Raw genomic sequence first — 26,369 nt, forward strand, 5'->3', positions numbered from 1 at the left:
AAACCACATTTTTTTCTCTTTTTTTTTTTTTTTTTTTTATCATTTTTGGCAAAAGTGCAACTTACACCTATATCCTGCAGTCCAACATGGCTGAAAGGTGCATTGAAGAGAGGGATCTCTAATTTAGCGTCCCTCTGCAGTTCTCTGCTCCACAAAGACAAGGGATCTTCACGTCTTCTATAGGAAACTTGTAATCGTATGTTATCTCTTCATTCACATTGATATACTGTTTGGAGTAGATCACAATCTTCTTCTGAGACTCCACAGTAATAACCTTTGCATAGCAATTAGGCTAAAAAAAAATAAAAAAAAATAAATTGTGATGGATACAGTAAATCATTATGTTCTCTGCAATGTTCTTAATAGATTGTCTCTGGGGTATAATGATTCTGTTAGACCAGCAAGGAATATATTTCTGTAAGGCTTTTTGAAGCTCAAGGACTCTGAATTATTCCACACTATTGTTATGCACAATAGTAAAATATAGAATATGGCTAAAGCACATAGCAGATTTGTGGTTTGCAGAATGGAATGCGTGGGCCTATGATGGACATTTTTCATGTTTCACATTGCTACACTGCTTATCTATGGAAATCATAGATATGCTCAGATTCACATGGAGTGCAACACATCAACTGCCAGTTATCTAAACTGGACACATTTTAAAGGAGAAGGAAAGGTAAAAACTAAGTAAGCTTTATCAGAAAGGTCTATGTAAATACAGCCATAAGCACTCACAGAAAAGCTGCACTCAAAAGAAACACAGGATTTCTGGTCTCCTTTTTTGTAAACATGTTCTTTGGTATCAGACTTTGTCTCTCAAAAAAATCCTTCATTCCTGGGCCTGAGTCTGAGCAGTTCTCTCCTCTCTCCCTTCTTCTGCTCCCCCATCTGAGCTGCACTGAAGCTACTAAGACCAAGCTAAAATGGCAGCTGCTATCTTAAACATCTTAAGCTCTCTGCAGAACAAATATAGCGTGAACTATTGTAGCTAATCTATTGGCAGTAAAATGCCAAAATGCCTTTACTTTTAAGGGCTCTGGCACACAAGGAGATTTGTCGCCGGCGATTTTAAAAAGAGCGATTTGGCGACAAGACGAGCGACAAGACGCCAATGCTAAACCAATGGAAATCGCCAGCGTCAAAACATATGAGGCTACTTCAAGTCGCCTGCAGACCCAATCGCACACAGACCCTTTTCTGAGCGACTTGAGTAAACATGTGGGAGGGGTAACTGTTGAGTGGTACCATGGGTAGCAGATCGCCTGGAGCTCAACTCGCATGAAATCTCTTTGTGTGTATTGTCGTGGCGACTTGTCACCAAAGCGCCAGGGGGAAAAAACGCAGGCGACAAATCTCCTCGTGTGCCAGAGCCCTAAGAGAACATGTTTTCTGTTTCTTCACCATTGCCCCTTCTTTTTTTTTTTTATCCAACTTTCCTATCTTCTTGGTTTGATCTTATACACTGCACTCTAGCTTTGTGTTCTGGTACTCTCTATTCCTCTCCCTCTTTCACCTTTCATCATCTTTATTTATTTATTTATTTATTTATTCCTATCCATGCTTTTCCCAAATTTATCCCTATACTGATTTAAAATATATATGTGATTTTTCTTAAATTCAATGACACTTTTATTTTCTTTTATTTCCGCTGCTAAGCATTCACATGTATTTGTCTTTTTTTTCTCCCAGTCATATTGGGCCCTTCTCAGGGCTGCTGCTAATAGCAAACCCTACCATTCTATGCACTCTCTTCAACTCTAAATTCTTTCAATCTGATCCTCCATCCAAATAATTGTCTCCAAAATTATACCACAACTTGTTTCCTCTGTTCAACTCTACCCCAATCATGCGAAAGCTGTAAAATTATTAACACTTGGCCAACGGGCTATGAGACAAAGTCATTACTTTCACTGAATGGCACTGGTCTCAGTTGGTCTTAATTTTAAAAATGTGATAAATTATGACAATATGTTCTCCAAAATATGTATTCCAAGGACAAAAGTAACAAAGGAATTACTTACATTACAGCTGTGGTTAATAAATCGTGCAAAATTCCCACACTTAGTCGCATCAATGATGGTGTCGTGGTCCACCCTAAACATGTAACTGCTGCCGATTCCTTCATCCTCATATCGCTTCTCCCGCATATCGGCAATTACCTAAAAAGAGGGAAAAGGGATGCTGTACCAGGACCCTTTAACAGGTGACATCTATCAAAGGAAACTTAAAAGCAATGTGTACCATGTATAAATATAAGCTACCTCTGGCTTCATCCTGTGTATGTTTTATTTTATCAGTGTATTGGCTTTGTGTACTATTAGTGACATTAAAGGGGATGTAAAGTCATTTTTAAATGCATATATAGGTCCTTATGACTAAATTATACAACTTTGTAATATCTGTTAAAATTTTTGTACCTGTTTTGAGATACAAGTGATCGTTACTACAGTCTTATTTTATCTCCCTTGATGGATGCTGGCCATTCTGCTTATGTGTAAATTCTTGGCAGCCCCTGTGATGCTGAACTGTTAGACAGGGGTCAAGGGTGCTTAACCCTGCTCTACAAATGTATATATTCTATGCACTGACATTACTTTCATTTATAAGATTAATATTCAGTGTGCTGTGCCACCTGCAGATTCTGTTGCTCCTTGCAGCTTAGTTCTCTTCAGCATAAAGGCAAAGACATTACATTAAATGACATCAAAGTCAATGCAAAAAATAAGATAAAGCAGTACCCAAAAAGAATGCTATGGTGAAGCGCTACTTTTGTTATATGACCAACAGACCTTGTTTATACCTGTACAATAAATTCTTTTCTCAACACTGCATCCAAAGCCTTTGCAACACCATAGATCATTTTCTACAACACCAGTATCTAACTTTGAGACCCTACTGCACTGTTATCATCAGGTGCATTTCTGAGATATATGTTATTTAAAGCCATGCTGAATACAATTACATTATTGTTCTAAATGCAGTATAATTCAGATTACAATCTAACAACAAACCACCCCGGCTAAGACTGTATTGCTATTTTAAAACAGAAATTACATCTGTTGTCTGCCAGTTTATCAGCCATCTTCCAAATTAAGAGTAGTAAAATTTAATATATTAACCTGAATTAAATAGACCATATCCCTCTAAGGTCTCCTGAAAGCATTCCATCAGGCCCTGGAGCTATGTTCATGTTAGTTATGTCTAATATTTTTTTGGCCCCCACCTTACAGCAATCAAGAGTAACTTGCTCATGTGAAGCCTTCTAAACTACAACTATGCAAGTAATGAAACGCTATGAGAGTAACTGCTTTTTCTAAGTCTAGATTTAAAAAAGTCTTACCTGTCTAATATTTTGTCCCACATACTCAATAACCATCTCATCAGCTATAATTGGTTCCATGGCAAAAAGACCCCAGTCGTGAATATGGCTCTTGCAGAAACGCAACTTCTTCTTTCGGAACTTAAAAAAGAAAACAAAAATTCATATGAAGCCAGTGCAGAATATTCTAAGGTAATAGGGCAGATTTTATTATCAGTGATTCAAAAATATACATAACTAGCACACTATCACTATATTGGTATAACAGTATAATTGGTAGAATAATGCAGTTTACTAACTCTGTAATATGCTACATATTATCATATTGCACTTTAAATTAATATTAAAGTGGTTTCAAACAGAGTGAGACATTTAGCATCCAAGTTAAGCTTGAACTGCATCCACGGAAAGCAAATAAGCAAGACTTCCAACTGGCCACATACCTTCAGCTGATTGAATTTGAGCAAGTCGCTGTCACAGCTTCCAGTGAAGGAAGAGAGCAGTCTGCGCTGTTCTGACCTTCTTTCCGAGCCCGCTCGGGTGGAGGCTTGAGGCTGAGCTGGGATACTCTTTCCCTAGGTATCAAAGGAGACAGTAAAAAGAATTATAGATTACAAGACCCTTTTAACAGAACACATCAATGCATTTACATTTTCTTAACAGTGAAAAATACAAGCCCGCAAAACAAAAAAAAAACACAAATAAACTCACAGTACTAAAAGTACTAAAAGTTAAAGCTCCCTTTAATATAGAAAAAAAATTATGCTCTTCATCCATTATTGCAGTATGATTTAAAATGCATGCCTGTTCACACACAAAACTCTTACCTGGGTATCGATGGGAAGTTCTTCAGTCAAAGAACGGTTGTTGATGAGGTATTTAAGTTTGTCTTTCTTATCAATTTTATAATATCCCTCGCTACGAGCACATCCTGTTACATGCTCCCGTAAACCATCATCTCGCTTCTTCTTCTTGGGGGAATAAACACTGGTTGGTGAGCATATGTTAAGGAAAACCGGTAATGGCTCACTGTAAATTTATTTAGAGGTTCAAGTTAAAATTGCAATCACACCCAAAATATATTAAAATGCCTTTTATAAACCATAAAATATGCATTTTGCCCCCATTTCTGGAGCATTCTAGCCACATGAACCTATGATAGGTCCCACATCTAAGACTGTTAAATAGTATATTGTAATATAAAGTTTTTTTTATCAGTCCTTGTAATTATTTTAAAGCGATACTGGCAAATGGTAAGTATCACAATGCAGTTTGGTAAAGGAGCTGTTATAGTTTACCATTTTTATTTGTTCGAGTGCTATGTTCTCCTTTTGTTTCTCTGCCATGCACCGCTTACCACCTGGGTACACATTGTAACTATTACAATATCATACACTATGCTACATATGTATGTTTCAGAAATCCATTATGTACATTAATGGGACCTGTTATTCAGAATGTTTGGGGTCTTGGGTTTTCTGGATAAGGCATTTTTCCATAATTTGGATCTCCATATCTTAAGTCTACTAAAAATCATTTGAATATTAAATAAGCCAAATAGTACTGCTCTCTGAAAAGAATTAATTATATCTGAGATGGAATAAAGTACAAGGTACTGATTGATTATTACTGAGAAAAAAAAGAAATGTTTTAAAATTAGAATTATTTTATAGGACAAAGCTTTAAGCGCAAATGACATATCCCTGCATATTTGCATGTATACATATGAATAGGATTGCCATATTGCTTGGTTTATCTGAGGCATTTATCACAGACCTTAACAGTTTCATTTAAATTAAGCTCCATGATCACTAGATGGGGCTCCAAGCTTTATAGCATCTTCTAGTCATATGCATAAATAATTTTGCAGATAAAGAAAAGCCCCTGTATATTATAGATATTTTAAGAAAAATAAATTATTGTTAAAACTATTTGTAAACAGGGAAACTTTCTATTAATACTGTCCGCTGGAAAATCTATGGCATCAGCATAAAAGTACCATAGCACCAAAAACTTAGATTTTGTAATTTTGCAGTTCTCAGACGTCTCTTTGATGCTGTGCTACCTTTTTACTAGTACGGGGGCATAAAAAATAAGCCAACATTAAAATTTTTTTTAAAAAATTAAGAGCAATTTCATTAAAATATTCCAGGAAGGATTCGGATTTCCTACACACAGTTCTGCATAACTTGAAGCTAATATTTTGGAACAAATCATATTTACACATGGTTGTGCATCAATCATGTGCATTCAGTGTTGGAAATAAGCAAAGCTTTTGCACTAAAAAGACCTGAGGTGACAAAAACAAATGCATACATATATACATACATACATATGGGTTGCCAGTTTTAAGAAGGACATTTTGTAACACACAATTCATTTTATAAACCCAAAGTTCATGCTTTGCATTTTATGCTTACAATTTCATTTTCTAATGATAAACTGTAGAAGTGGGCCTTAAATAACTGCTGTGAATGTAAAAGTTTAAATTAAATTACAAAATGTATTATGTGACCACGGATTATTTGCAAAAAGTGTATATTAAAAAAAGAATCACATCACATGCATGTGCATATGTGATGTGATTCTTTTTTTAATATACACTTTTTGCAAATAATTTGTGTGCCGCATCTGAGCACTGGAATCTACACGAGCTGTGATGTTGTCCTTTAAGGTATACATATATATTTATTATATGCATTCTATACACAAAATACATGTCCTGAAAATATGCATGAATTCTAGGTTTACAAAATACAAACACACTCAATGCAGAATTGCAGCCTGTTGTTCCACATTTGTGTTGCCATTCTACTTAGTAAAAGGATATAAGGGTGGTAGACCCATAATGTGTCATTGAGCCAGTCCATGCCATTATCTTGCTGTAACAGTCTATCATATGTAATGCACATGTATTTGATATCTTCATCATCTATTCCTCCATTCCATATATCATAAAGAATGGTCATCTCCTCAAATTCAGAGCGAGGTTTAAACATAGCTCGGGGTGGGGAAAATTCGGGAGAAGGTACAGTTGAAAACTCATCATATCTATTGTTATGCCTGGAGTTCCTTGATTTTTTATGTTTAGTTATATCCTCCTCCTCTTTTAAAACTTCATTCCACTGATTTTCCAGCTCTTTTAAAGGGACTTTTTGAATAATGGGCTCGTGAACTGTGTTTTCAGAGAGGCTATCATTCCTAAAGTCTAGCGGTACAGCTGCTGGATCTTTAATACCACTGACTGCATCAGGTTGTCCAATAAACATCTGTTTACCCAAAGCACCTTCTGACATGGCAACAGCAGAAGAAGTTTCATAGTTTTTCTCAGTCTCGAATTCATGAGCAGAAAGAGGTTTTTTGGATCTGTCTCCTTTCCTCTTCTCTGCAGGAGGGAGAGGTGGTGATGGTGCAGATTCATCAGTGGAAGTCAGGTGCACTTTAGTAAATTCACATTCACTCTCCTCACTTAATAATTTATCGGAAAGGTATGCTGGAGTATCAGATGATTCCAGATCATCTGCCCCTAACCTTATGTCCATGTGAGGAAGCCCTCTAGGCGGGCTAGCAAATGGGATGGGTGAAGGAACACTGTTCATTGTTAAGGAAGCACTGGTTGGTTCTTTGAATGACTTTTCATCTGGTTCATCCACAGAGGGTTTCTTGCCAGAAGGGTGGCAAGGGAATATTGAATTTGATTCTGGAAAGGTTGGAGTGAAGTTAAAATCTCTTCCAGGTGTCCGTGGAATACCACTGTTAATTATTCCTGGTGACTGTGAGAGATACGAAAAAGGACTGCCAGGTATGTGTGGGGAAGTCAGTGTAAGGCTGCTACCTGTGAGGGGAGCATCACTACCAGGCGTAGCAGGAACTGTCTCAGTACTCTGAGACTTCCCAAGGTGGGAGGACTTAACCACAATATCTCTGCCTGGGGTACGGGGCAGATCTTCCTCCGACAGCATCTTAGTCACCGTTAAATGACCGGCATGCTTTTCAGGTGGAAGCAGACACTCCTCTTCCTTATTGTGGCTTGGCAAAAAAGGTAGGCTGGATGGGGCTACTTTCAAACCAGGCTGAAAAGTGACCTCTGTATCTGAATGAGCAGCCGTGTCCCGGCCAGGTGTGCGAGGGTACAGTTCTTCATCTTCTGTGGCAAACTGAGTTAAATTAACTTGCAGTTTGGGTTCTTCAAGCTTGAGAACAGGACCAGTCTCACCAAAAGCACCAGTTGGTGTTAAGGGACGGATGATCACAGGCTCTTGTGCAGCTGGAGCTGCACCTTCTGGAACCAAAGGCACAGGTTCTAATTGAAGCTCTATATACTCTTCCTCTGCAGAAGTTGGAGAAAAAAAATGGAGCAATAAATTAACAGTCTTGTTATATATAAAACACAACTTGTAACATAGGTATTTACAAACAACCTAGACACAATTCAAAAAGACAAATTTAAAGTAATATCAGCTATGCTAAGATTACTACCTTCATTCATTGGTGATGGTGCTTTTTCATGCTCCTTAAAAACTTCCTCTTGCATGGGTACTGCAAAGAGCTTCTCCACTTTATCTAAGGTATCCTGTTTGCATTCTTTAGACTCCACCAGTGGTACATCCAGATTTTTCTTTCTCAGATGTAATGTCTCTTGTGTTGTTTGCCGTGCAACATCTTCCTCTACTTTTTGCATTTCATCTTCTAATTCCACATCTCCTGCCTTTGGTAGACTACTACATTCAGACAAATTCTCTCTGAAGAAATCTTCTTCCCTATCAGTTTCAACTTCATATTCCTGTCCTAAATCTTGATCTTCAGATTGATCGTCCCCAAAGACTAGTTCTTCTTCTTCATCATCTTCCTCCTCTTTTTCATCTGAATCCGAGCTTGACTCATACTCTGAAGATTCCTCACTTTCATCAGAAGAATCCATCTCGGCTCTAGAGGAAGCTACACTGGTGGTATCTTCTACAAAACAAAAAGTATTAAAAGTCTCTTAACATGATGATTCATAGCTTACATGCAACTTTTTAATATGTAACTTTTTAAAGTACACACAAGACGTCACTGTTACTTTGAAAAGATGAAACGTTGTCCACATTTATTTACTCATTTTCAACAAATAATTCATTTTACCTGTTAATAAGCATTGTTGCTACAACTTTGGCTACTGGCATTTTTGTATAAGGCTATTTATGTTCTAAATATGGTCCCCACTGTTGCAGCAGATACTTTCATCCATTAATGACTAAAAATTAGACCATTTATGTATGCATACAACTGTGAACTCAGGGATTGGAACTGACAATGCAATGTACTGAACTGGCAATGTACCAAGTGAAACATCCAAAAAAATTACCTTCTTCTGAAACAAGATCCTCTTCTTTCCCACTGCTTTGTGTATCATCATCTTCGTCATCACCCTCTTTATCCCCATACAGCTGTTTCTGGAGAGGATAACAGAACAAAAATGTTTGCTACTGTAAAAAAATAATGCAACTGCCCATATTCAGTATCAGTGTCTATTTTATGTGCTTTTCATTATGCAGCTTAAATAAAACAAGTATTCACAAACAGATATTTAACACATATATAAGTTATGAAACATAACTTAAGCTGAGGTTATGGCTGACAAATCAATTTCAGAACTGGAGGGAATATCCAACTCATATTATGTTCATATCTGTAGCCTATCTGCGGTCAAATTGGCCTTTCTCTGCAATAATCAATAAATGATTGTCCCACTGAGGGGAACTGGCAAGGTGTTAGGCCGCTGGCCTCAAAAACTGGACAAAGTCTGATACAGAATAATTTTTTTTAGAGAATATTATGTTGTTTGGATAAAGAATGGACTAGTGCTTTGTCAATGTGGATATTCACAATATTTAAGATCTAAAATTGACTATATGTGGCATACTTAATTAGAAATTAGCCATTACTTTTATGACTTTCTGAAGATGCTGTCCCATAATAAACTTTACCTGGTAAACCAGTTAGTATTAACTAAAATATTGACATGTTAATGTGTTAACATACTTTACTGGACAAAGCTGACACAGAACCATCATCTTGGTCCTCTTTCTCAGAAGAGGAGTCTTCTTTATCTGACGTCTCCCCATCATCCCCTTCACTTTCAACCTCTTCTTCCCCTTCACTATCCAAGGGTCTTGCTGGCCTTCTTCGGTTGTTTACTGCATCTGCATCTTTCTTTGATAAGTCAGATGCTGTACTAGAGATATCTCGATCTCTTTCAGACTCTGCCAAACAAAGATAAAAGTGACATTTGTAAGAAAAACAATTTTGAATATGTTACTACTTTTTGTGCAGGTATGTAGAAATATATTGAGAAGCTTCTATTATCAATATTTAAGTAGCATTCACATGCAACATGGTCATGATCAACTGTACTAATCTGTTCAGTTCACACATACCATGTCCAAAGCACTTGGGACAATCACATGCAGACAGTTCAAAAACAAAGTGTGTGGAAGTGCAAGTAATGGGGAATGATGGTAGCTACTACCCTTATAATTAAACACAAATAAGCACATAAATATTCAAGCCCTTGGGCAGAACTTCACTTTAAAATGTTTTTTTAAGAAGATTTTTTTTTTTTAATAATCTATTTTGGTCTGTTACCCTGCACAGAAATGAACTATGCAAACAACTGCTATTTTATATGAGAATAATACATGAATAATAGATAGAATAGATCTATAAAGTAATTAGTTACAAGAAAGGGTTGGTTTACAAATAAACCAGAAACTCTTGCACCGTTCAGGCTGTCACATTTTGGTTAACTTTTACTTGATGCTAAACCTTAGTTGAAACAGATACCCGCACCTAAGCTAAAAAATGCAAGGCCCAGAGAGATTCAAACAAGAACTGCGTTTCACAAAAGCTGGTAACCTATTCCAAATGTACAAAATGAACAAGCATTAAACAAAACTGGCTTCCTGGATGCTCACAGTTGATAAACTAGTGTAATTTTGCACAATGGCATCAGGATTGTCTGTGTAAGTAATACAAACATATAGAAGAGCTATGTGGTAGATAAATACAGCTACCTGCAACTAAGCTTGTGGTTTTTCAAATTCTGGAGTGGAAAGGGCAAAGCATTTGTAGAAGTTACTTTTTGCTAGATATACTATTTTATTTTATTAGTTAACATGAGTGAGCGCACACCTTCATCCTCATCATCTACTGAATGAGATGGGCGAATCCTCTTCTGATCTCCAGCCAGTGCCGCGTCAGGAGGTTCTTTCCGCTTTACCTACAAGAGATGAATGGTATTATCTGGCTGCACTAGTGTGCCCTGATATCAATAACAATGGCTGTAGGTCTACCAGGGCACTGGATTTCAAGAATGTGATTTTCAAGTCCATAAGCACAGCTGGTTAAATGCATGCATTGCCTGAAAAGTGCTGCCTTTTGTGGCTAGCAAGGTTTTTAAAATTGCCTATAACACAAAGGCCCAAAGAATATCTAGTGATTTAACCTGTATAAACCTTATGCTTTAAATATATATTATAACTGAACACTCAGGTAATTGGTCTTGTTTACATGGCCCCTAATCCTTTATAATTCCTAAACTTTTTATATTAAATAAATCCACGCAGCCTTATCTCAGTGACTGGTATAAAAAGCAACTTCTAAAAAGTTTTCCAGCTGGCAAATAGTTTCATAATGTCTATGGCTCTATGGGAACTTTCAATACTTCCCCCCTTTTATAAACAGAGATGCAATAAACATGTCAGTGGAATGTGACATTTTATGAAGCTGGCATTTACCTTGAAAGAGGGAAGTCGGATTGCACCACGCAGACCAATGCCCAGTCCAATGCCCTCAAAACCTAATCCTTCCCCTTTGTTCCAGCTTTCCAAGAGGCTGGAAGTTATATGCTCCTTTGTCTTTTGTTTATCTTCTTCTTTGCTCTCCCCAGATTTCACAGGTGTTAAGGACTGCTGTTTAAAATAATAAAAGCACAGTTTAATACAACTTATTTTCTCTTTACATAGAGGACAGTCATTTAAGATACTGCAGATTTTAAACAAAGCAGCACAATCTATTTGTCAATAGAATCAGTACCATTTCTCCTCAAGTGTAATCCTAGCAAGTTCAAAAAAACAGCTCTAATTCATATATACAAATGCAAACCCCAGGCTGGTGCCCGTTAGGAGAAAACAACACCAGCCCGGGGTACCTGCGAGCGAGCGCTTCCTCCTTCGTTTTGCCGGTACCCCATGACAGGCGCATGCGCAGTAGAGTGAAAAGCCGACTTCTCAGTTAAAGTTCCGCTTTTTCACTCTACTGCGCATGCGCGCGAGCGAACAGGAAGGAGGAAGTGCAGCAGCTACCCCAGGCTGGTGCTGTTCTCTCAGAACAGGGGCACCAGCCCGGGGTACAAGGTAGGCGATTTAAGTCACTTGGGGGTGCCTAACATTTTGGCACCCCCCAAGTGACTTTGCCTTTCCTTCTCCTTACACACGGGGTTTCTATTGAAATTTTTTTTTTATAACAACAAATTAAAATATACCTTTGCCAAACGCTCCTTCTTATCCCACCATTCATCAAATGCCCTAAAAGCCACCACCTCAACCATTTTGCGGTTCAGATCTCTTTTCATTATAGCTTTCAGTTCCTTGACAATAACTTGCAGGACTCCATCCACTGTTGCTTTGTGAGGGTCCTCCTTTTTGTACTCGTAGCCTGGTGGTGGTACAGATGGATCAAACTTTGGAAAGGGTGGCCAGGGCTGTCCTCTGGTAAGGTGTGCAGATATAGCAAAGGGGCGATAAGGATGCTGGTTACCAAACTGCATGGAGCCTCCCATGAAATGGTGGTAGGGGTAAGAACCCTGCCCTTGCATCATGCGGCTGAGCATTTGAGTTTGCATTTGGAAGGACATTGTCATCCCACCCCAATGATTCCCAAGGACATTCATCATTTCTCCTTGCATCACAGGGAAATGATGATATGGAGGTGGATGGTGCAATATGTGATGTGGAGGCACCCCAGGTGGTGCAGGCAATGGAGGTGGTGGTACTGTTACTGATGGATGAGTAGGAGGCGGTGGAGGGGGTAAAGGAGGTGGCATGGGAAATCCAGGCTGTGGAGGAGGTGGCGGTGGCAGAGGGGGAAACCCAGGTGGTGGAATAGGAATGACTGAGGAAATGACAGAGGAACTGGTTATGGCACACTCTGCACTTGTTATTGGAGAAGGGGTAACTTCATCATCTGAGATCTCCATGTCCTCTCCCGAGGAAGGATGACCCTGTAGAAAAATAAAGATAGAATTTGTCTAGAATTATGTCTGGTTAAACACAACTATCACCAGGCAAGCAAACTTACATACCCAAGCAGTTTCCAGCAGTAATACACTACATGTGCCTGCAACTAGGTGGATTCAATGTTTCCAGGTGCAGGCACAATTTAAAGTTTTTTTTTTTTGTGGAGTGGAGGGGCTGATTCTCATTTTTCCACTTGCCTTGAATCATCCCCATGTGGCATCAGCCTAAATGTTAAATCCTGATGCAATCCAAACAACTGTAGCTCCTTCCTGAAGCCAATATGTGGTCAGTCAAAGTATCCAATCATGTGGCCTGTAATGGTGAGGTTTAGGCTACAACCACACAGCACATGGCAGTTGATTTATCCGCAGATCAAGAATCAGCCAATCTTCTGGTCTACACTGTCTCCTGTGCAGTGGCATAACTAGACATTACTGGGCCCCATAGCAAAATCAATTTAGGGCCCCAAAAAATTGGAAAGTTAACCCATTCTACCAAGATATATTACAATTGCTCATTATAAGTAAATTGCTCATTTAAGACAATTTGTACACCAATACAAGTGCTGGAGTTTGTTACTTACTAGGGGTTAAATAACTAAAGAAAGTCTAACCAAACTGCCTGAAATAGCTCCCTTTCAAGCAAGACAAAAAAAATGTGTTAGTATTCCTAGTTTAGTGTTAAATTTCCCGGTTTTCCCATCATTGATTGGAAAATAGAATGTTTTCACAGACTGTAAAAAAACATGTTCAAGAAGAAGAAAAGCAACTATATGCCACAGCCCATATCAGATTTCTGTTAAGATTCCTCCCTTTTAGCAGTATATTGTTTCCAAAAACTGTACAGGATTGTCTGACATTTCCGACAACACTCCCTGGAGATGACAGAATTTAATAAATTGTAGATATTAAACTATACACCATATGATATTTAGGAGCTCACTGGTCATTGGAACAATTGGATATCTTTCAGTTTGGCCATACAACTGCTCTGCTCGGCCTGTAGCTGATGGGTCAAATCAGAATATCAAAATGTGGTTAAATAAATGTTCCTGTCAGTCATTTTTTGCCTATTTTGAATGAACTTACACTGCCTACTATATTGTTGAAATATGGTACTAGAGATCTGATACACTGTTAATTTTTAAATATTTATTTATGGCCGGCCAGCATATTTTTGTTATGGTTTTCAAAACAAATAACAGAATTTGCAAATGAGGTTATCATCCGTTAGACAAAAAGTTGTAAAGATACATTAACAAAATAAAGAAAAGTGTAATGTCCTAAACATAGGAAACTAAGAGGAAATTTTAACTTAATATAGTTGAGCAGGAGGTTCTTCCCAAAACAATCCATTAAGCCTTAAATGTAAATAGGATGCCAAAAATGTTTTAAAAAATTTTAAATGTATAAATTTAAGGGAACAATAACTTTTTTTCTAAAATGAATTGTCAATTGGATGGTCTCACCAACATTTTTTGCAGGACAATGATTGTGGGATCAGTGAAAATGACTGTTTGGTACCCCACACTAGGACCACAGTGCATACAAATCATTAGCATAGCAGAATAAGATTCAGTGCCAGCTGGTAAACTGGTTGGACATCCCATTAGCAAGTCCTGAAAGTTGCTGAAAGGCAATGCAGATTTGTCTCAGAGGATTCTGGAAGCTGTATTTCAGCAACACCTAGAAAAGTAAAAAGTCGGACACCCCTGTGTTAGTGATAGGTGGGTCTGTCCAATACTCAAGGGATGTGCAAATCTGGCTGAAAAGGAGAGTTATGTCCATGTGTTTGGATAGGCTCAGACTCAAATACTGTAATTTATTGCTGTACCAACCCCATTAGGCTTTATCCCATGGTTCTTCCCTCTCCATGATATTAGTGGCAAATTTAGGTTAAATCTAGGCAGTAAAACTTAGGATGGGGTGACTGGAGGTTGAAGTTTTTTAGATCTATTATTTAACTACCCTGGGTTGACACTTTTTAATAGTGGTATAGCTATGGGATGCATTATCTGGAAACCTCCAGAAAAGCACTGAATTACAGAAAGGTCATCTCTATTGACTCCATTACAATGAAATAATTAAATTTTTTTAAAAGTATTTCATTATTCTCTGTAATAATAAAAAACATACCTTGTACTTGATCCTAAATAAGATATAATTAATACTCATTAAAGCCAAACCAATGCTATTGGATTTAATGTTTAAATTATTTTTTAGTAGACTTAAGGTATGGTGATCTTAATTACAGAAGACCCCTTATCCAGAAAACCCCAGGTCCCAAACACACACACATATACATATATATATATATATATATATATATATATCCCTCCTACTTCAATGTTTCACCACTGAACCAATACACTAGAACAGGACATAAAGAGGAAACTATTTCCCTTCAACACTGTAGGGCTCTTTATAATATAGTATATATAATATATTTAAAACACTTTTTAAAGCTTTTTCATTAAAAATACATTTGTCTAACAGTATATGCCACTGGATAATCAATCCCATATTGGTTGGGTAGGCCTGTCAGATGGCCCCATACACAGGCAGATAAGCTACTGAACCAATCTGAAGGGGCCTAATCTGCCCGTGTATGGCCACCTTAAGTTGCAGTACTGAAAGATCTCCTATCCCTGCAAAGAACATCCAGCTACATAACACAGTTATGGGATCCCTTATCCGAAAACCCATTATCCAGAAAGCTCCGAATTACGGAAAGCCTGTCTCCCATAGACTCCATTTTGATCAAATAATTCAGAATTTTAAAACTGATTTCCTTTTTCTCTGTAGTAATAAAACAGTACCATGTAATTGATCCCAGCTAAGATATAAATAATCCTTATGGGATGCAAAACAATCCTATTGGTCCCTTGGTCCCGAGCATTCTGTAGAACGGGTCCTATACTTGTAAAAATAACTACATAATAACTGCAGTGAAAGTGAAAGTACTTAATGTTATCCACTCATCGCAGCCTGCTTTTCCTAACGTGTCCTAAACATACATTAGTTATTATTATTATTGGCTCATGGTTAATTAAAATGACAAATGTGTACCTGTAGAAGCACTTTTTTCAAAGTATGATCTGGGATACTACAAAAGAATAATACACTCAGCACACTTCCATACCAGAACTTACCAAGAAAATATCGCTTAGGAATCTAATGACCCTACTAGTTTGTAATCTGGGTGCAAGCCCATAGAAAGAAGGAAAACTTTTAAGAAGTTTGTGTTCTGCCAAGAAGATTCTTTCCACAGACTCGTGTGTCAAAGGGGGCACTACATTTACAAATGTTAAATGAGCACCTTTTCTGCTTGCAAGCCACAGTAAGGTCACCTGGTGCCACATTTGCCTTTATCTCTATGGCAGCTGATAATAAACAATCCACCAGATCACTGTAAAACTAGCATATCTAGTAAAGGAAAATTATACCTTACTTTGCATTTATTATCCTTAAATAGGCAGTAAAATCATAATTTGCAAGCATGGAATTTTCTATTTCTGAATATGAAGGAATTAAAAGATCTGCATTATATGACTTACAAGAGACTAGCTAAAGTTGAGTATTTTGGAAGAGCACCTACAGTGTCATCCTGCCCATAATGAAAAGATGGTGTCATTTGCCAAGAGGGGAGTCTCTTGTGACTCTAGATCGATATAGATAGACAGACAGACTAACCTTTTTATGTCAATAGTAAGGTGGACAAGCCATGTGCATCCTCTCCTAAAAAGGGGACAAGTGTACCTGATTGGCCCTTGTCAGGTTGCCTGAACTTGGCTAATTAAAGGGTAGTTAGCAAAATAAACTATTTTTTTTAAATTAAAACAATAAGCAGTCATTAAGTAATTTATTCTGCTCATGTGTTATTTGTATTTGACTAACAGCTAGCAGTATCCAAAGATCTGAGAAGCTGCCAATAAAGACAAAAAGCTGGCACTGGTGAAACCGCGAGGGGGTAGCATTTGTACGCACTCGGTAGTGAGACTGTGCAGCAGGGGACAAAGTTGCCAGAGGAGCGGGCGGTGGAGGACGAGGACCTGGAGTATGAATTGGCAGACAGAAGAGGTACGTGCTTAGCGCCCCCCAACAGTGCACCCTGAGCACGTGCCACTTCTGATTACCCGGCCCTGGAAAACACATTTGTTAAATTATTGTTGGACCCATTGTTCAACATTATTGTAAAGAACTGTATAACTTGCTGATACTAAATGAATAACACAAGTATCCATTCTGGCTCTTTCCAGAATGAAGCTAAAAATTTTGTTTTGTGCTAGAGACTCACTGCCCACTGCAAGCAAAAAAACAGTTAACAGGGAGACCTCAGTTTCTTCTTATTTCCTATTTTTATTTTCAAGCCATCTGCTATTTCTTTTCTGTTTGATTTCAAAACAGCTCCCTGGTTTCTAGGTTAATAAACCCAAGGCAAAGTATAAGTTTATGTAAAAAAAACTGAAGAACTGATTTATAGAGTTTGTCTTAGAATTCGGCTGTTTACACAATACCAAAAATATTATTAAAAGTAATTACCCCCTTGAAAAACAACATCACTTACCTCATCCATTTTCTCAGATGTTGGGGTTTCATCACCTGCTACAAGTTCCTTCTTATCCAAACTCTCAGTTTTTCGCCCAGACTGATTAATCTGGTCTATGGGAGATGCTGACCTTGAGTTCTGACAGAGTGAGGCAGTGCCAGGAATCGGCTCATCGTCATCATCAGAATCTGGCAAAGGGGTTGGACTAATATCTTCTAATCCTGTGCTTGAGGGCCGTGATGAAGGGGTAACATCCTGGTAACGGGAGCCTGAACTATAAGGAGGGATTGGGGAGAGCTGAGAGGAGGAGGATGATATTGGACTTCCCTCCATCCTTATTTCATTGTCTGAATTTTGATCACCAGCAATTAAATGCAGCTGGGTCCTTTGCTCTTTTAATAGCATTGCAATTCGTGTATCCAAACTGTTGTGCTGCAGTTCAGCCTCCAGAGTTGGAGTTCCAGGTGTCTCACACCTCTCTGGGGTCTGGGAAAATGATGCTTTTTGCTCTGTGGTTGAGTCAGGTTCCGGAGGTGGTGGTTCCTCTGGTTTCTCCTTTACTGGTTTCAGTTCTAAACTGGCAGAGTTACACCCTGCGTCAGAATAGGAGTCTGACGTCTGAGGCCCTGTCCTTCTGTACTCCATATCCCTTGATGTCTGAGGATACTGGCTCTCATCTGTTTGAGGGAAAACAGTATTTCCTTGATAAGGTGAAAATGCGGATTTATAATTCCCGCTAGAATGACTCAAAGGTGGTGTGCGGGGAACCTGCACAGGTTCTGGTTGAGGTCTGGTCACATTAAATGTGTGTTCAGTCCCCCGGTAGGATCCAGAACTGTGTACATAGTGGTGGCCTGGTCTTCTATTGTAAGCGTCCGTAAACTTATTTTCATGTCTCCTTGGTTTAAAACCAGAGTCTTGTCCATAATGAAAAGCTGGTGTTGTTTGCCGACTGGAATAACTGGAATCCTGCGAGAAAGGGGTTCCCAAGCGGGGAGTATGAGGAGTCCCTTGCGACTGTGGTGTAAACTGGCTGTAAGAATTAGGTGTACCTTGTCGAGAGCTTGAATAGGCTGTATCATGGGAAAATGGAGTACTGCTATTTGGGGTAACTGATGGACCAATGGCAGTCTCCTTGGTACGTTTCACTGACTCGACAACCTGGGAAAAGGAAGTAGAAAAAAAAATGTATGTGTCACCTTCTCCAAGTTGTGTTTACATTTGCAGGTGGCTGCAAAATCTAAGACAAAATCATAGCTGGAAGTGCTCAAATGCAAAGCTTTTGTATCTTTGAGATACAACATTTTATGTCCTAACATTAGAGGCTCCCTTCGCATTTGTAATCAATTAGGCATTTGTAAAAAGAAATCCATTTAGGCATGACCAGATTACCTCACACTTTAAAAGCACTGAAAAAATATGCACACTGACCATTTTATCTTAGAATATCTGCCATGGAACACAAGTAAGACTGGTTAGTGGGTAGTTCTAGCAGAAGTTCTTACATAGTTAATTCTTTTGGTGGTAAGGAAGCCTGGAAGCGCATTTATGACGTAACATTATTATTCAATACAGACCAAGGCCAAATCACATTCACAGGATCTTCCCAAAATCCACTTATAGATACATTTACATCACATATCTTAATCATTACAGAATGTAAATATGACTTTCATTTGTCTGTGATTAGTTAAAAGTTGTTTCTTTATACTTCCTTGTATTGTATTCCTTCCTTTTTATTGTTTTTTTTTAATGAAGTTCGAATATTTTAAACAATCTAACACCCCCCTGCTCAATGTATAAACTATTTTCCAATTTGTACGCTACATTTCAAAACAGAGAGACCTATTTTATTATATTATTTGAGTTGTTCTTTACCCTCAAGTGCCTTAATCGCTATATTGCTTTACCTATGCTAAGTCTGAAATAGGCTCAGGGAAAGGTATAGCATAGCAAAGGCGTCCACACTCATTTTTATTTCTTGTAAGGTAGATTATTTGATTACTAGTGACCAGATAAGCAGAACTCCAATATGCAAACCTTATTATCTACCTTGAAAGCACCAAACATGGAGTAGCTTCAGTTTTCCTGTCTTAAGGGGGAACTTTTCAAAAATGGAAATTTTAACACACTCTTCATTATACTAAAATAAGAAACTTTCGAAACAATCAAAATGATGTACCATTTCTTAAATAATCACATTTATCTTCATTATCCCTCTCTCAGCATGTTTCTCTTCATGCAGGAGTTGGGTGTTAAATCCAATATAACTTTTAGCAGATGTAATTAGAGCTAACTCAAATATTCCAGCAAAAACAAAATGTAACAAAATAATTGACACAGATTCTGCATGTAGAGATATAGGATTTTTGGTGATTTTAAAAGAATGAGCTGTAATACATCTTCTAGAAAAAAAAAAAATATTCTCTGCTTTTGCATAGGGAGAGAATGAAGAAGAGAGATGCTGAGAGGGAGATAATGAAGAGACTTTATTTCAGAAATGGTATAATATATTTAGAGAATTTTCCCTTTAAGAAAAATAACAAAAAACATAGATTTTTCAGCAACGTATATTCAGCTCAACCCCTGTGGGTCTTTACACCTACCTGTGGTGTTTCATTCACAGTGGGAGAGGCATCCAAATCACTTCCAACTGGAAGAGTCTGAGGAGTATAGAAACCATTAACCAAAAGGTCATAGAAGCGCATACGCGTTTCCCCTATATGAAAAGGTAGAATATAGATATAGAATATATATCAGTATCCAGAGTAATTTATTGCTTGATGATAGTATTACACAGGTTTTCTCTACATAACCAGTTGCTAAAAAGTGCTTAACTCCCAAGCATAAATCCCAAAATGTCTGCTGCAAAATGTAATGTGGCGTTTGGAACATTTTTTACAACTGTCAAGATATGTGTTTAAAACATAAAAAAAAAAATCTGATGAGAAAGCTTATCTTTTTATCCTAGATATACATGAAAGCCCAGCTTGAAGGTCAATTAGGGTGATATTAAGTGTCTAAAGGCCCCCATACACGGGCCGATAGAAGCTGCCGATATTGGTCCCTTGGACCGATTCGGCAGCTAATCAGCCCGTGTATGGGAAGAAACGAGCGGCCTGGCCGACCGATATCTGGCCTGAAATTGGCCAGATATCGATCGGCCAGGTTAGAAAATCCAGTCGGATCGGGGACCGCATCGGCTCATTGATGCGGTCCCCGAACCGACTGCCTATGGCCGCAAATGTAATTCGATCGTTTGGATTACAAGTTGCTACCCGATATCGCCCACCCGTAGGTGGGGATATCGGGTAAAGATCCGCTCGCTTGGCAACATCGCCAAGCGAGCGGATCTTATAGTGTATGGGGACCTTTAGATATTGTGGTAACCATAACCGAATGACTGACACACTGATATCTGTAACCTTAATATAAGGGGCCCTGACCAATGGCTGGATCCCCAATGGGGCTTGAAACAAAGTCCTACAACCACTACTCTACTGTATAAAACAGATTAGCCCAGGAGATGGACATATAATATATGAGTGACCATTCATATGTTCATTTGAGCTGACAGCCTAAATGATCTGAATGGCAAGAAGTGAAGAGTGAAGCTGTTGCTCATTTCCACTCCTTTATTAGCCAATGCACCAAACACCCAGTAAAGTGCATTGGCAGATGACATTTTAGATCTGTGATCTGACAGGATTGCAGGATGGTGAAAAATTCACCCCCCCCCTCCTATCTAGTATAAATGATCTATGGCCATGGGTGGATTTTCATTAAGGCTTGGGGAGGCTAAAGTGTTAGTGTCGTGTGCGAAATTTCATGTCGAATAAGGCTCCCTTTAAGTTCCTAGAGACTGTTACATGGCACCCTACTTATAGAGCACTTGGGCTGTGGGTATAACAGACAGCAAGGGAGCCTTGAGGTCAAAGATTTATTTGAATTTATTGGAAGGGGGCAGATGGGCACTGACCTTGAAGCAAATTTTCCAGTCTTGCAACCACTGCAATAAAGCCATGGAACAGTGATATTCAGCAAAATACATCTTTTTTTTTTTACCAACATATGTTGATAGTTACACAATATTCCACTTTAAAGACTGGGGGTTATATTGTGAGCCACATTTCTGCATTACCAAGTTACTAAAGTAATTATTTACATAAAGTTTTGCCTGTGTACGATAGGTAAATAAATGCATATTATACACACAACAAAACCACTCATTTTAGTTAACAATGTTTTTGTGGGGGGGGGGGCCTGATCTAAAAGAACAAAAAAAAATTAAATGTTAAGTGTTACGCAATAATCAAAGCTAATGTATATGCACTGGGTTTAAATAATCCATGTAAATGGCAAAAACTATGCAGTAATTAACCCTTTTAAGTTTTAAATCAGCAGCTATATGGCAACCTTTAGCATACCCAAAAAAAATCTCCTCCACCCTCATCAGCAACTGTTTTTACAAAAGGACATATTGTAAAATGGTTTGCAAACTTTTTTGTTTGGCTCTTACATCACTTGCACTCTGCTGTTTAATCAATGGACTAATAATCCTAAAAAACAGAGATTTTAACACTGTGGGACTGTCACCTCTAGGGGGCTCAAAGCAGTAGATGGCATAATAAGGGCTCTTCTTAGCAACAAATTAGAACAGAGTCTGGGAGTGAAAGTTCTCTTGCTGTCTCCAAATATCTCTAAATTATAGGAAGACCATTTCCTACAAACACAATTTTTAAGCAAATTATTAAATGTTTTTTTAAATTATTTATTTTTCTTCTGTAATAATAAAACATTACCCTGTACTTAATTCTAACTTACCTCTTATTGCATGTATTTAAAATGTCTTTTATTTAGTACACATACATATAAAGATAAATTGGACCAAAACAGGAGTGTGTGAACCCAAAAAGTCTAAAATATTTCCACTAACTCTACAGGCTATTAAATATCAAAAATAAATTGGAGTACAATAAATCTAGTTTTCAGATGGAGCAAAACACCAAATATTCCAGTAATTTAGAATGCTGTTATACACAGCACTGTAGGCAGATGTGGTGGAACAGTGAACGCATGATAAGCTTACAATCTGTCTTTGGTACATGAGCCAAAAACCAAGCACTTTATACAGGAGTCACCACAGTGACTGAGCCCAGGCCTCTATGAATCCCTGATTTATAGCACACCTTACAATTAATATTTGCTATCAAATAAACAGTAGTATTCTAAAGTATTTTACTAATATTTTTTAATTTTATTTTACATCTTTTAAAATGTGCGCTGCAGCTCCACAGTCTGGAATTTCAAAAGCTTTAAGAGCATTGCTTACCCTAGCAACCAGGCAATAGAATTATTCAACTGGGAGATGAATAGGAATGGGTCTCCATAGACAGATAAATTAAAAAGTAACAATAATTCCAGCCACCTCAACTGAAAACTTAATATAAAATGGCGAAACATAATTATTTTTTTATGGTTAACTTAATTGTGACAACTATAAATACCAGGGGTAATAACAGCATGCTATCAGCACTATAACATACCTATTACAACAATGTGCTTTGAATGGATACTATTCTGGAACCCCATTAATGTGACAACTTACTGCAATACCAAAGAATGGCTTTCAATGCACTGTATTTAAAAAGTAATACTGTTCCAACATGATTTTATTTAAAAATAAAACACTTTGCAAGAATTGTAACATTCTTCAGATGTGAATAAATTGTATCTATAAGCAAAAAAAACAAAAAACCCTGTCATACCTTCATAAAAAATGGTTTAAATATATAAGAACTGCCATATTACTAACAACTATATAAAATGAAACATCAATCTGCCCATGTAGAGAAGGCTTAAAGCAGGGGTCCCCAACCTTTCTTACTCGTGAGCCACAGTCAAATGTAAAAAGACTTGGAGAGCAACACAAGCATCATAAAAGTTCATGTTGGCTTCAGAAACACTACTATAGTTTATATAAATAAGCTGCTGTGTAGCCATGGGGGCAGTCATTCAAGCTGGAAAAGTTTGTAAAACACAACAGGAACCTACTCAGTTTATTTGTTATCCGCTATGTAACCCGTGCCTTTTATCTTTTAAATGGCTGCCCCCATGGCTACAGTTACACAGGTTTGTTTATATAAACTATAGCAGAGTTTCACACAACTTTTACTAGTGCAGGGTAATAGCAAATATTAATTACTTTGATACATTTATATTTTTTTGTGTTACTGTTCCTTTAATGTTACTATTTCTTTAAACAATGACTACCAGGTTAAAGCATTGTGATACTGATAAAATGGTTTTCTGCAAAACTAAAATCTTAATAAATTACTGCAGATCTTTGGAGTAGTTGCCAGAGGCTGTAGTTTTTCCACAGCAGCAGGAACTCCATTCACTCTGTTGATGGCCATAAAATGAACAGCAAAGACAAAGCTTCTGCTGGTGAAGTTACACTACTTACTTGCAATATTAAAAAAAAACATGATTACCAACTGACACCTATTTGCCAACAGGAGACTACTACATCTACCGATTGAAATTCTAAGCTTTTTGCAGATGTTGCTGTTTTAGGGCATACACATAGCTACTGATGTGCACAAATCATTAATTCCTAACATTTCACTTATTCCATGTGTTGTTTGGACAAATCTATAAACAGCCATACTATAAGAAATGTGCATGGCGGTGCCAACACAGTCACCTACATCAGGAATATGCTAAGTCTGTGGCTTTATTATTAAATAAAACATAAATTTGTCAGTGAAGCCCAGTCTACAATTCTGTATATACAGACTATGACTACCCTCCCCCTTACCAGCAATAATCAAAGGAGATGTAAACCCAAAAATAAAACTTATGAAAGAAACTGCACATGGGAATTGCACATTTTCAGAGCTACAAAGACAGAACCAGCAGTGCAAATGGGACAGACAGGTGCTTCTTTGAAAATTAATAATATTTACAGATAACTGTAAACATATTTATATGTTCTGATTAATTTATACTGGAAGAAAAACTTAAAATGGCATTTCATTTAATTGGGCAAAATTGCATTTGGTTTTGTAACATTCCCTTCAAGCTACAATAGCCAGCACTGCTCAGAGTTGTACCTGAACAAAAGCAGGGATTGGTGTAAATAACCCTACAGCACACTGTATAATACTTAAAAGGATTAAAAACAATGAACAAGGTGAGCCGTTGTGGAGTGTATAAAATAGATGAGTGAAAGTGCTACAAAGTAGCAGGAAACTGACAGGAGTAAGAAAGTTTAGTGATACACAGGCCAGGACTGCAGTCTCCTAGCAACAGACAACACTTTCTCTACACGTGACTCGCTGGTACTGGGGACTGAGCGCAGTAGAGCTCGGTGGGTTACTGCACAGGCAGCAGGACCGGGAAGCCCCTGGCGCCCTAACGCACCCACCTTTCGTGTCCAGCTCAACGTGAATGATGTTGCCCATGACCGAGGTGTTGTGCAAGTGTTTCACCGCGTCCCTGGCGCCCTTCACGCTGGCGAATATGACTTTGGCAATGCCCAGGTGTTTTTTATTTTTGGGGTTATAAAGGATCTCCACCTCCTCCACCTCCCCGTATTTCTTGCACATGTCCCCCAGGAAGTTTTCGCGGATGTTATCGTTTAGTTTGGCAAACGTCACCTGCTTGGGGGGCACTGGCCCCACATAAAACTCATCGATCTGCAATGACAAGGAGGGATGGAATTAAAGAGGGGGGGACATGGGGCGATCATCGGGGCAGTAGGTCAATGCCTGCCAAAGCAAGCGAACCAATTAACGCATTTGGCTACAGTACAGCGATATCAATCTAACGGCAAAGCAAAGTCGCCTACGGCAGGCGATTCTCCAGCTGTTTGATGTCCTACTGCTCCCAGCATTCCAGGGCAGGCCGGCTTTCCCTGATAAGCTGCGAGCTGTAGCGCAAGAACCGTTGCTGGGAAGCCACATGTTGCACTTCTCAGACAGACGTCTGGCCAAATGCTCTCTGCTGCCTACACATGGGGGCATGCTCATCACTTATAGTACTGATAGCAGGCAGTCTGCCAATTAGCATCATCCGAGAGAACTTCATACATTGAGCAATAATACCTTAAGTTTGGGGACAGGCAAATCCAACTCTTTAGTTTTGGTCCATATACGTCCGATCCGGGGATCTCTTACTGAATCCACAGGGGGGACCCCGGAGTTCTGCGAAGAAATAAGACAGTTAGTAAACATATAAGCCCCCCACCCCACCACACACTGTGCAAGAGGGAAGCTGCACTCGCTGACAGGGGCACACTATACGGGATGCACTTGTCAAGTTCCACGCATGGGCAATGCATTACAGCAGGAGAAGGCTCAGCCGAGGGATCCCTGGGATCAGACCACTAATACTTAATGTTAGGGAGCCACAAAGCGAAACCATTGCAAAGAGAGAACTCCCCCCCAACCCCAATACACACACGAGCCGGGAACACATACAGGCATGCTAAAGCTGAGCCCATCGTAACGATAGAGTTTGTGCTGCCCCTTCCTCAGAGCAGGGTCAATGATCAACTTGTAACTCCGCCAATGGTGACTCTTCTTCTCGCCCGAAGTACTGGGCTGGTTGCCTGCCTCCATCCCGTTGATCCAGCCTGCAAGCCACAAACAGAAGAAATGAATAGTGGAGCTGGGGCAGTCCAGCAGGCAAAGCTCTACACACAATGGCAAGCTACAGCCCCAGTGTGATCTCTATCCCCTCAGCCTCCATGCCTGCTACCGCACGATACACTATACAAGATCCATTCTCACTTGCAGTCTGCTTTCTGCCATGGTCTTCTGGGTTCTTGCCTCTCTCCCCAGGCTTGGCCTCCTTGAAAGACATGCCTGCCCGCCTTCCCCACTCCCCCAACCTCAGCTCTCCTGCGCCCAGGGCTATCTCCTTGCCCCGCAGGAAAGGCCAAGCCGCTTCACAGGCCCCTTCCCCGGTTACATGACATGCTGTGGAAGGGACCCTGGCTGCTCCTTTTTGGCGAGCCAACACATATTGTGTGTGAGCTGTGCTTCTGCTCGCTCTGAGGCGGCCCACAATGCACCGCGTCCTCCGCCTCCCTCCTCTCTCTCCCTAGCCAGCCAGAAGCCCCGGGAACAAGTCTTCCTCTTCCGCCTAGCACATTCGTCACATCAAGTGGCGCTGCTAAATTTAAATTTAATGTCTATTTACTAATCGTTGTTTTA

The 26,369-nt window shown here is 38.9% G+C and overlaps 1 protein-coding gene across 2 annotated transcripts; it reads right to left on the reverse strand.

Annotated features, from left to right (window-relative positions):
• Positions 1-19: 19 nt before the first annotated feature.
• On the reverse strand, positions 20-26,252 carry setd1b (SET domain containing 1B). Of its 2 annotated transcripts, none has more exon segments than NM_001079181.1 (18): positions 20-292; positions 2,025-2,162; positions 3,344-3,463; positions 3,766-3,897; positions 4,150-4,316; positions 6,153-7,652; positions 7,802-8,278; positions 8,670-8,757; positions 9,347-9,567; positions 10,496-10,583; positions 11,101-11,274; positions 11,847-12,584; positions 17,167-18,309; positions 19,755-19,867; positions 24,578-24,848; positions 25,257-25,355; positions 25,632-25,786; positions 25,944-26,205. In NM_001079181.1, coding segments are annotated over 18 exon segments (5,871 nt in total). In that variant the 5' UTR covers positions 26,017-26,205; the 3' UTR covers positions 20-118.
• Between the last annotated feature and the right edge of the window lie 117 nt (positions 26,253-26,369).

The sequence above is a fragment of the Xenopus tropicalis genome, chromosome 1 (assembly GCF_000004195.4).
Source record: "Xenopus tropicalis strain Nigerian chromosome 1, UCB_Xtro_10.0, whole genome shotgun sequence".
Taxonomy (NCBI): Eukaryota; Metazoa; Chordata; class Amphibia; order Anura; family Pipidae; genus Xenopus; species Xenopus tropicalis.

Bases quoted from the DNA above. Each gene is read 5' to 3' on its own strand.
- setd1b (XM_018094579.2), bottom strand. From the start codon at position 26,016: ATGTCTTTCAAGGAGGCCAAGCCTGGGGAGAGAGGCAAGAACCCAGAA. The intron at 24,849-25,256 runs GTATTATTGCTC...TTGTCATTGCAG, and splicing joins TGCCTGTCCCCAAACTTAAG to ATCGATGAGTTTTATGTGGG. The intron at 8,758-9,346 runs GTATGTTAACAC...TATCCTCTCCAG, and splicing joins TGTCAGCTTTGTCCAGTAAA to AAACAGCTGTATGGGGATAA.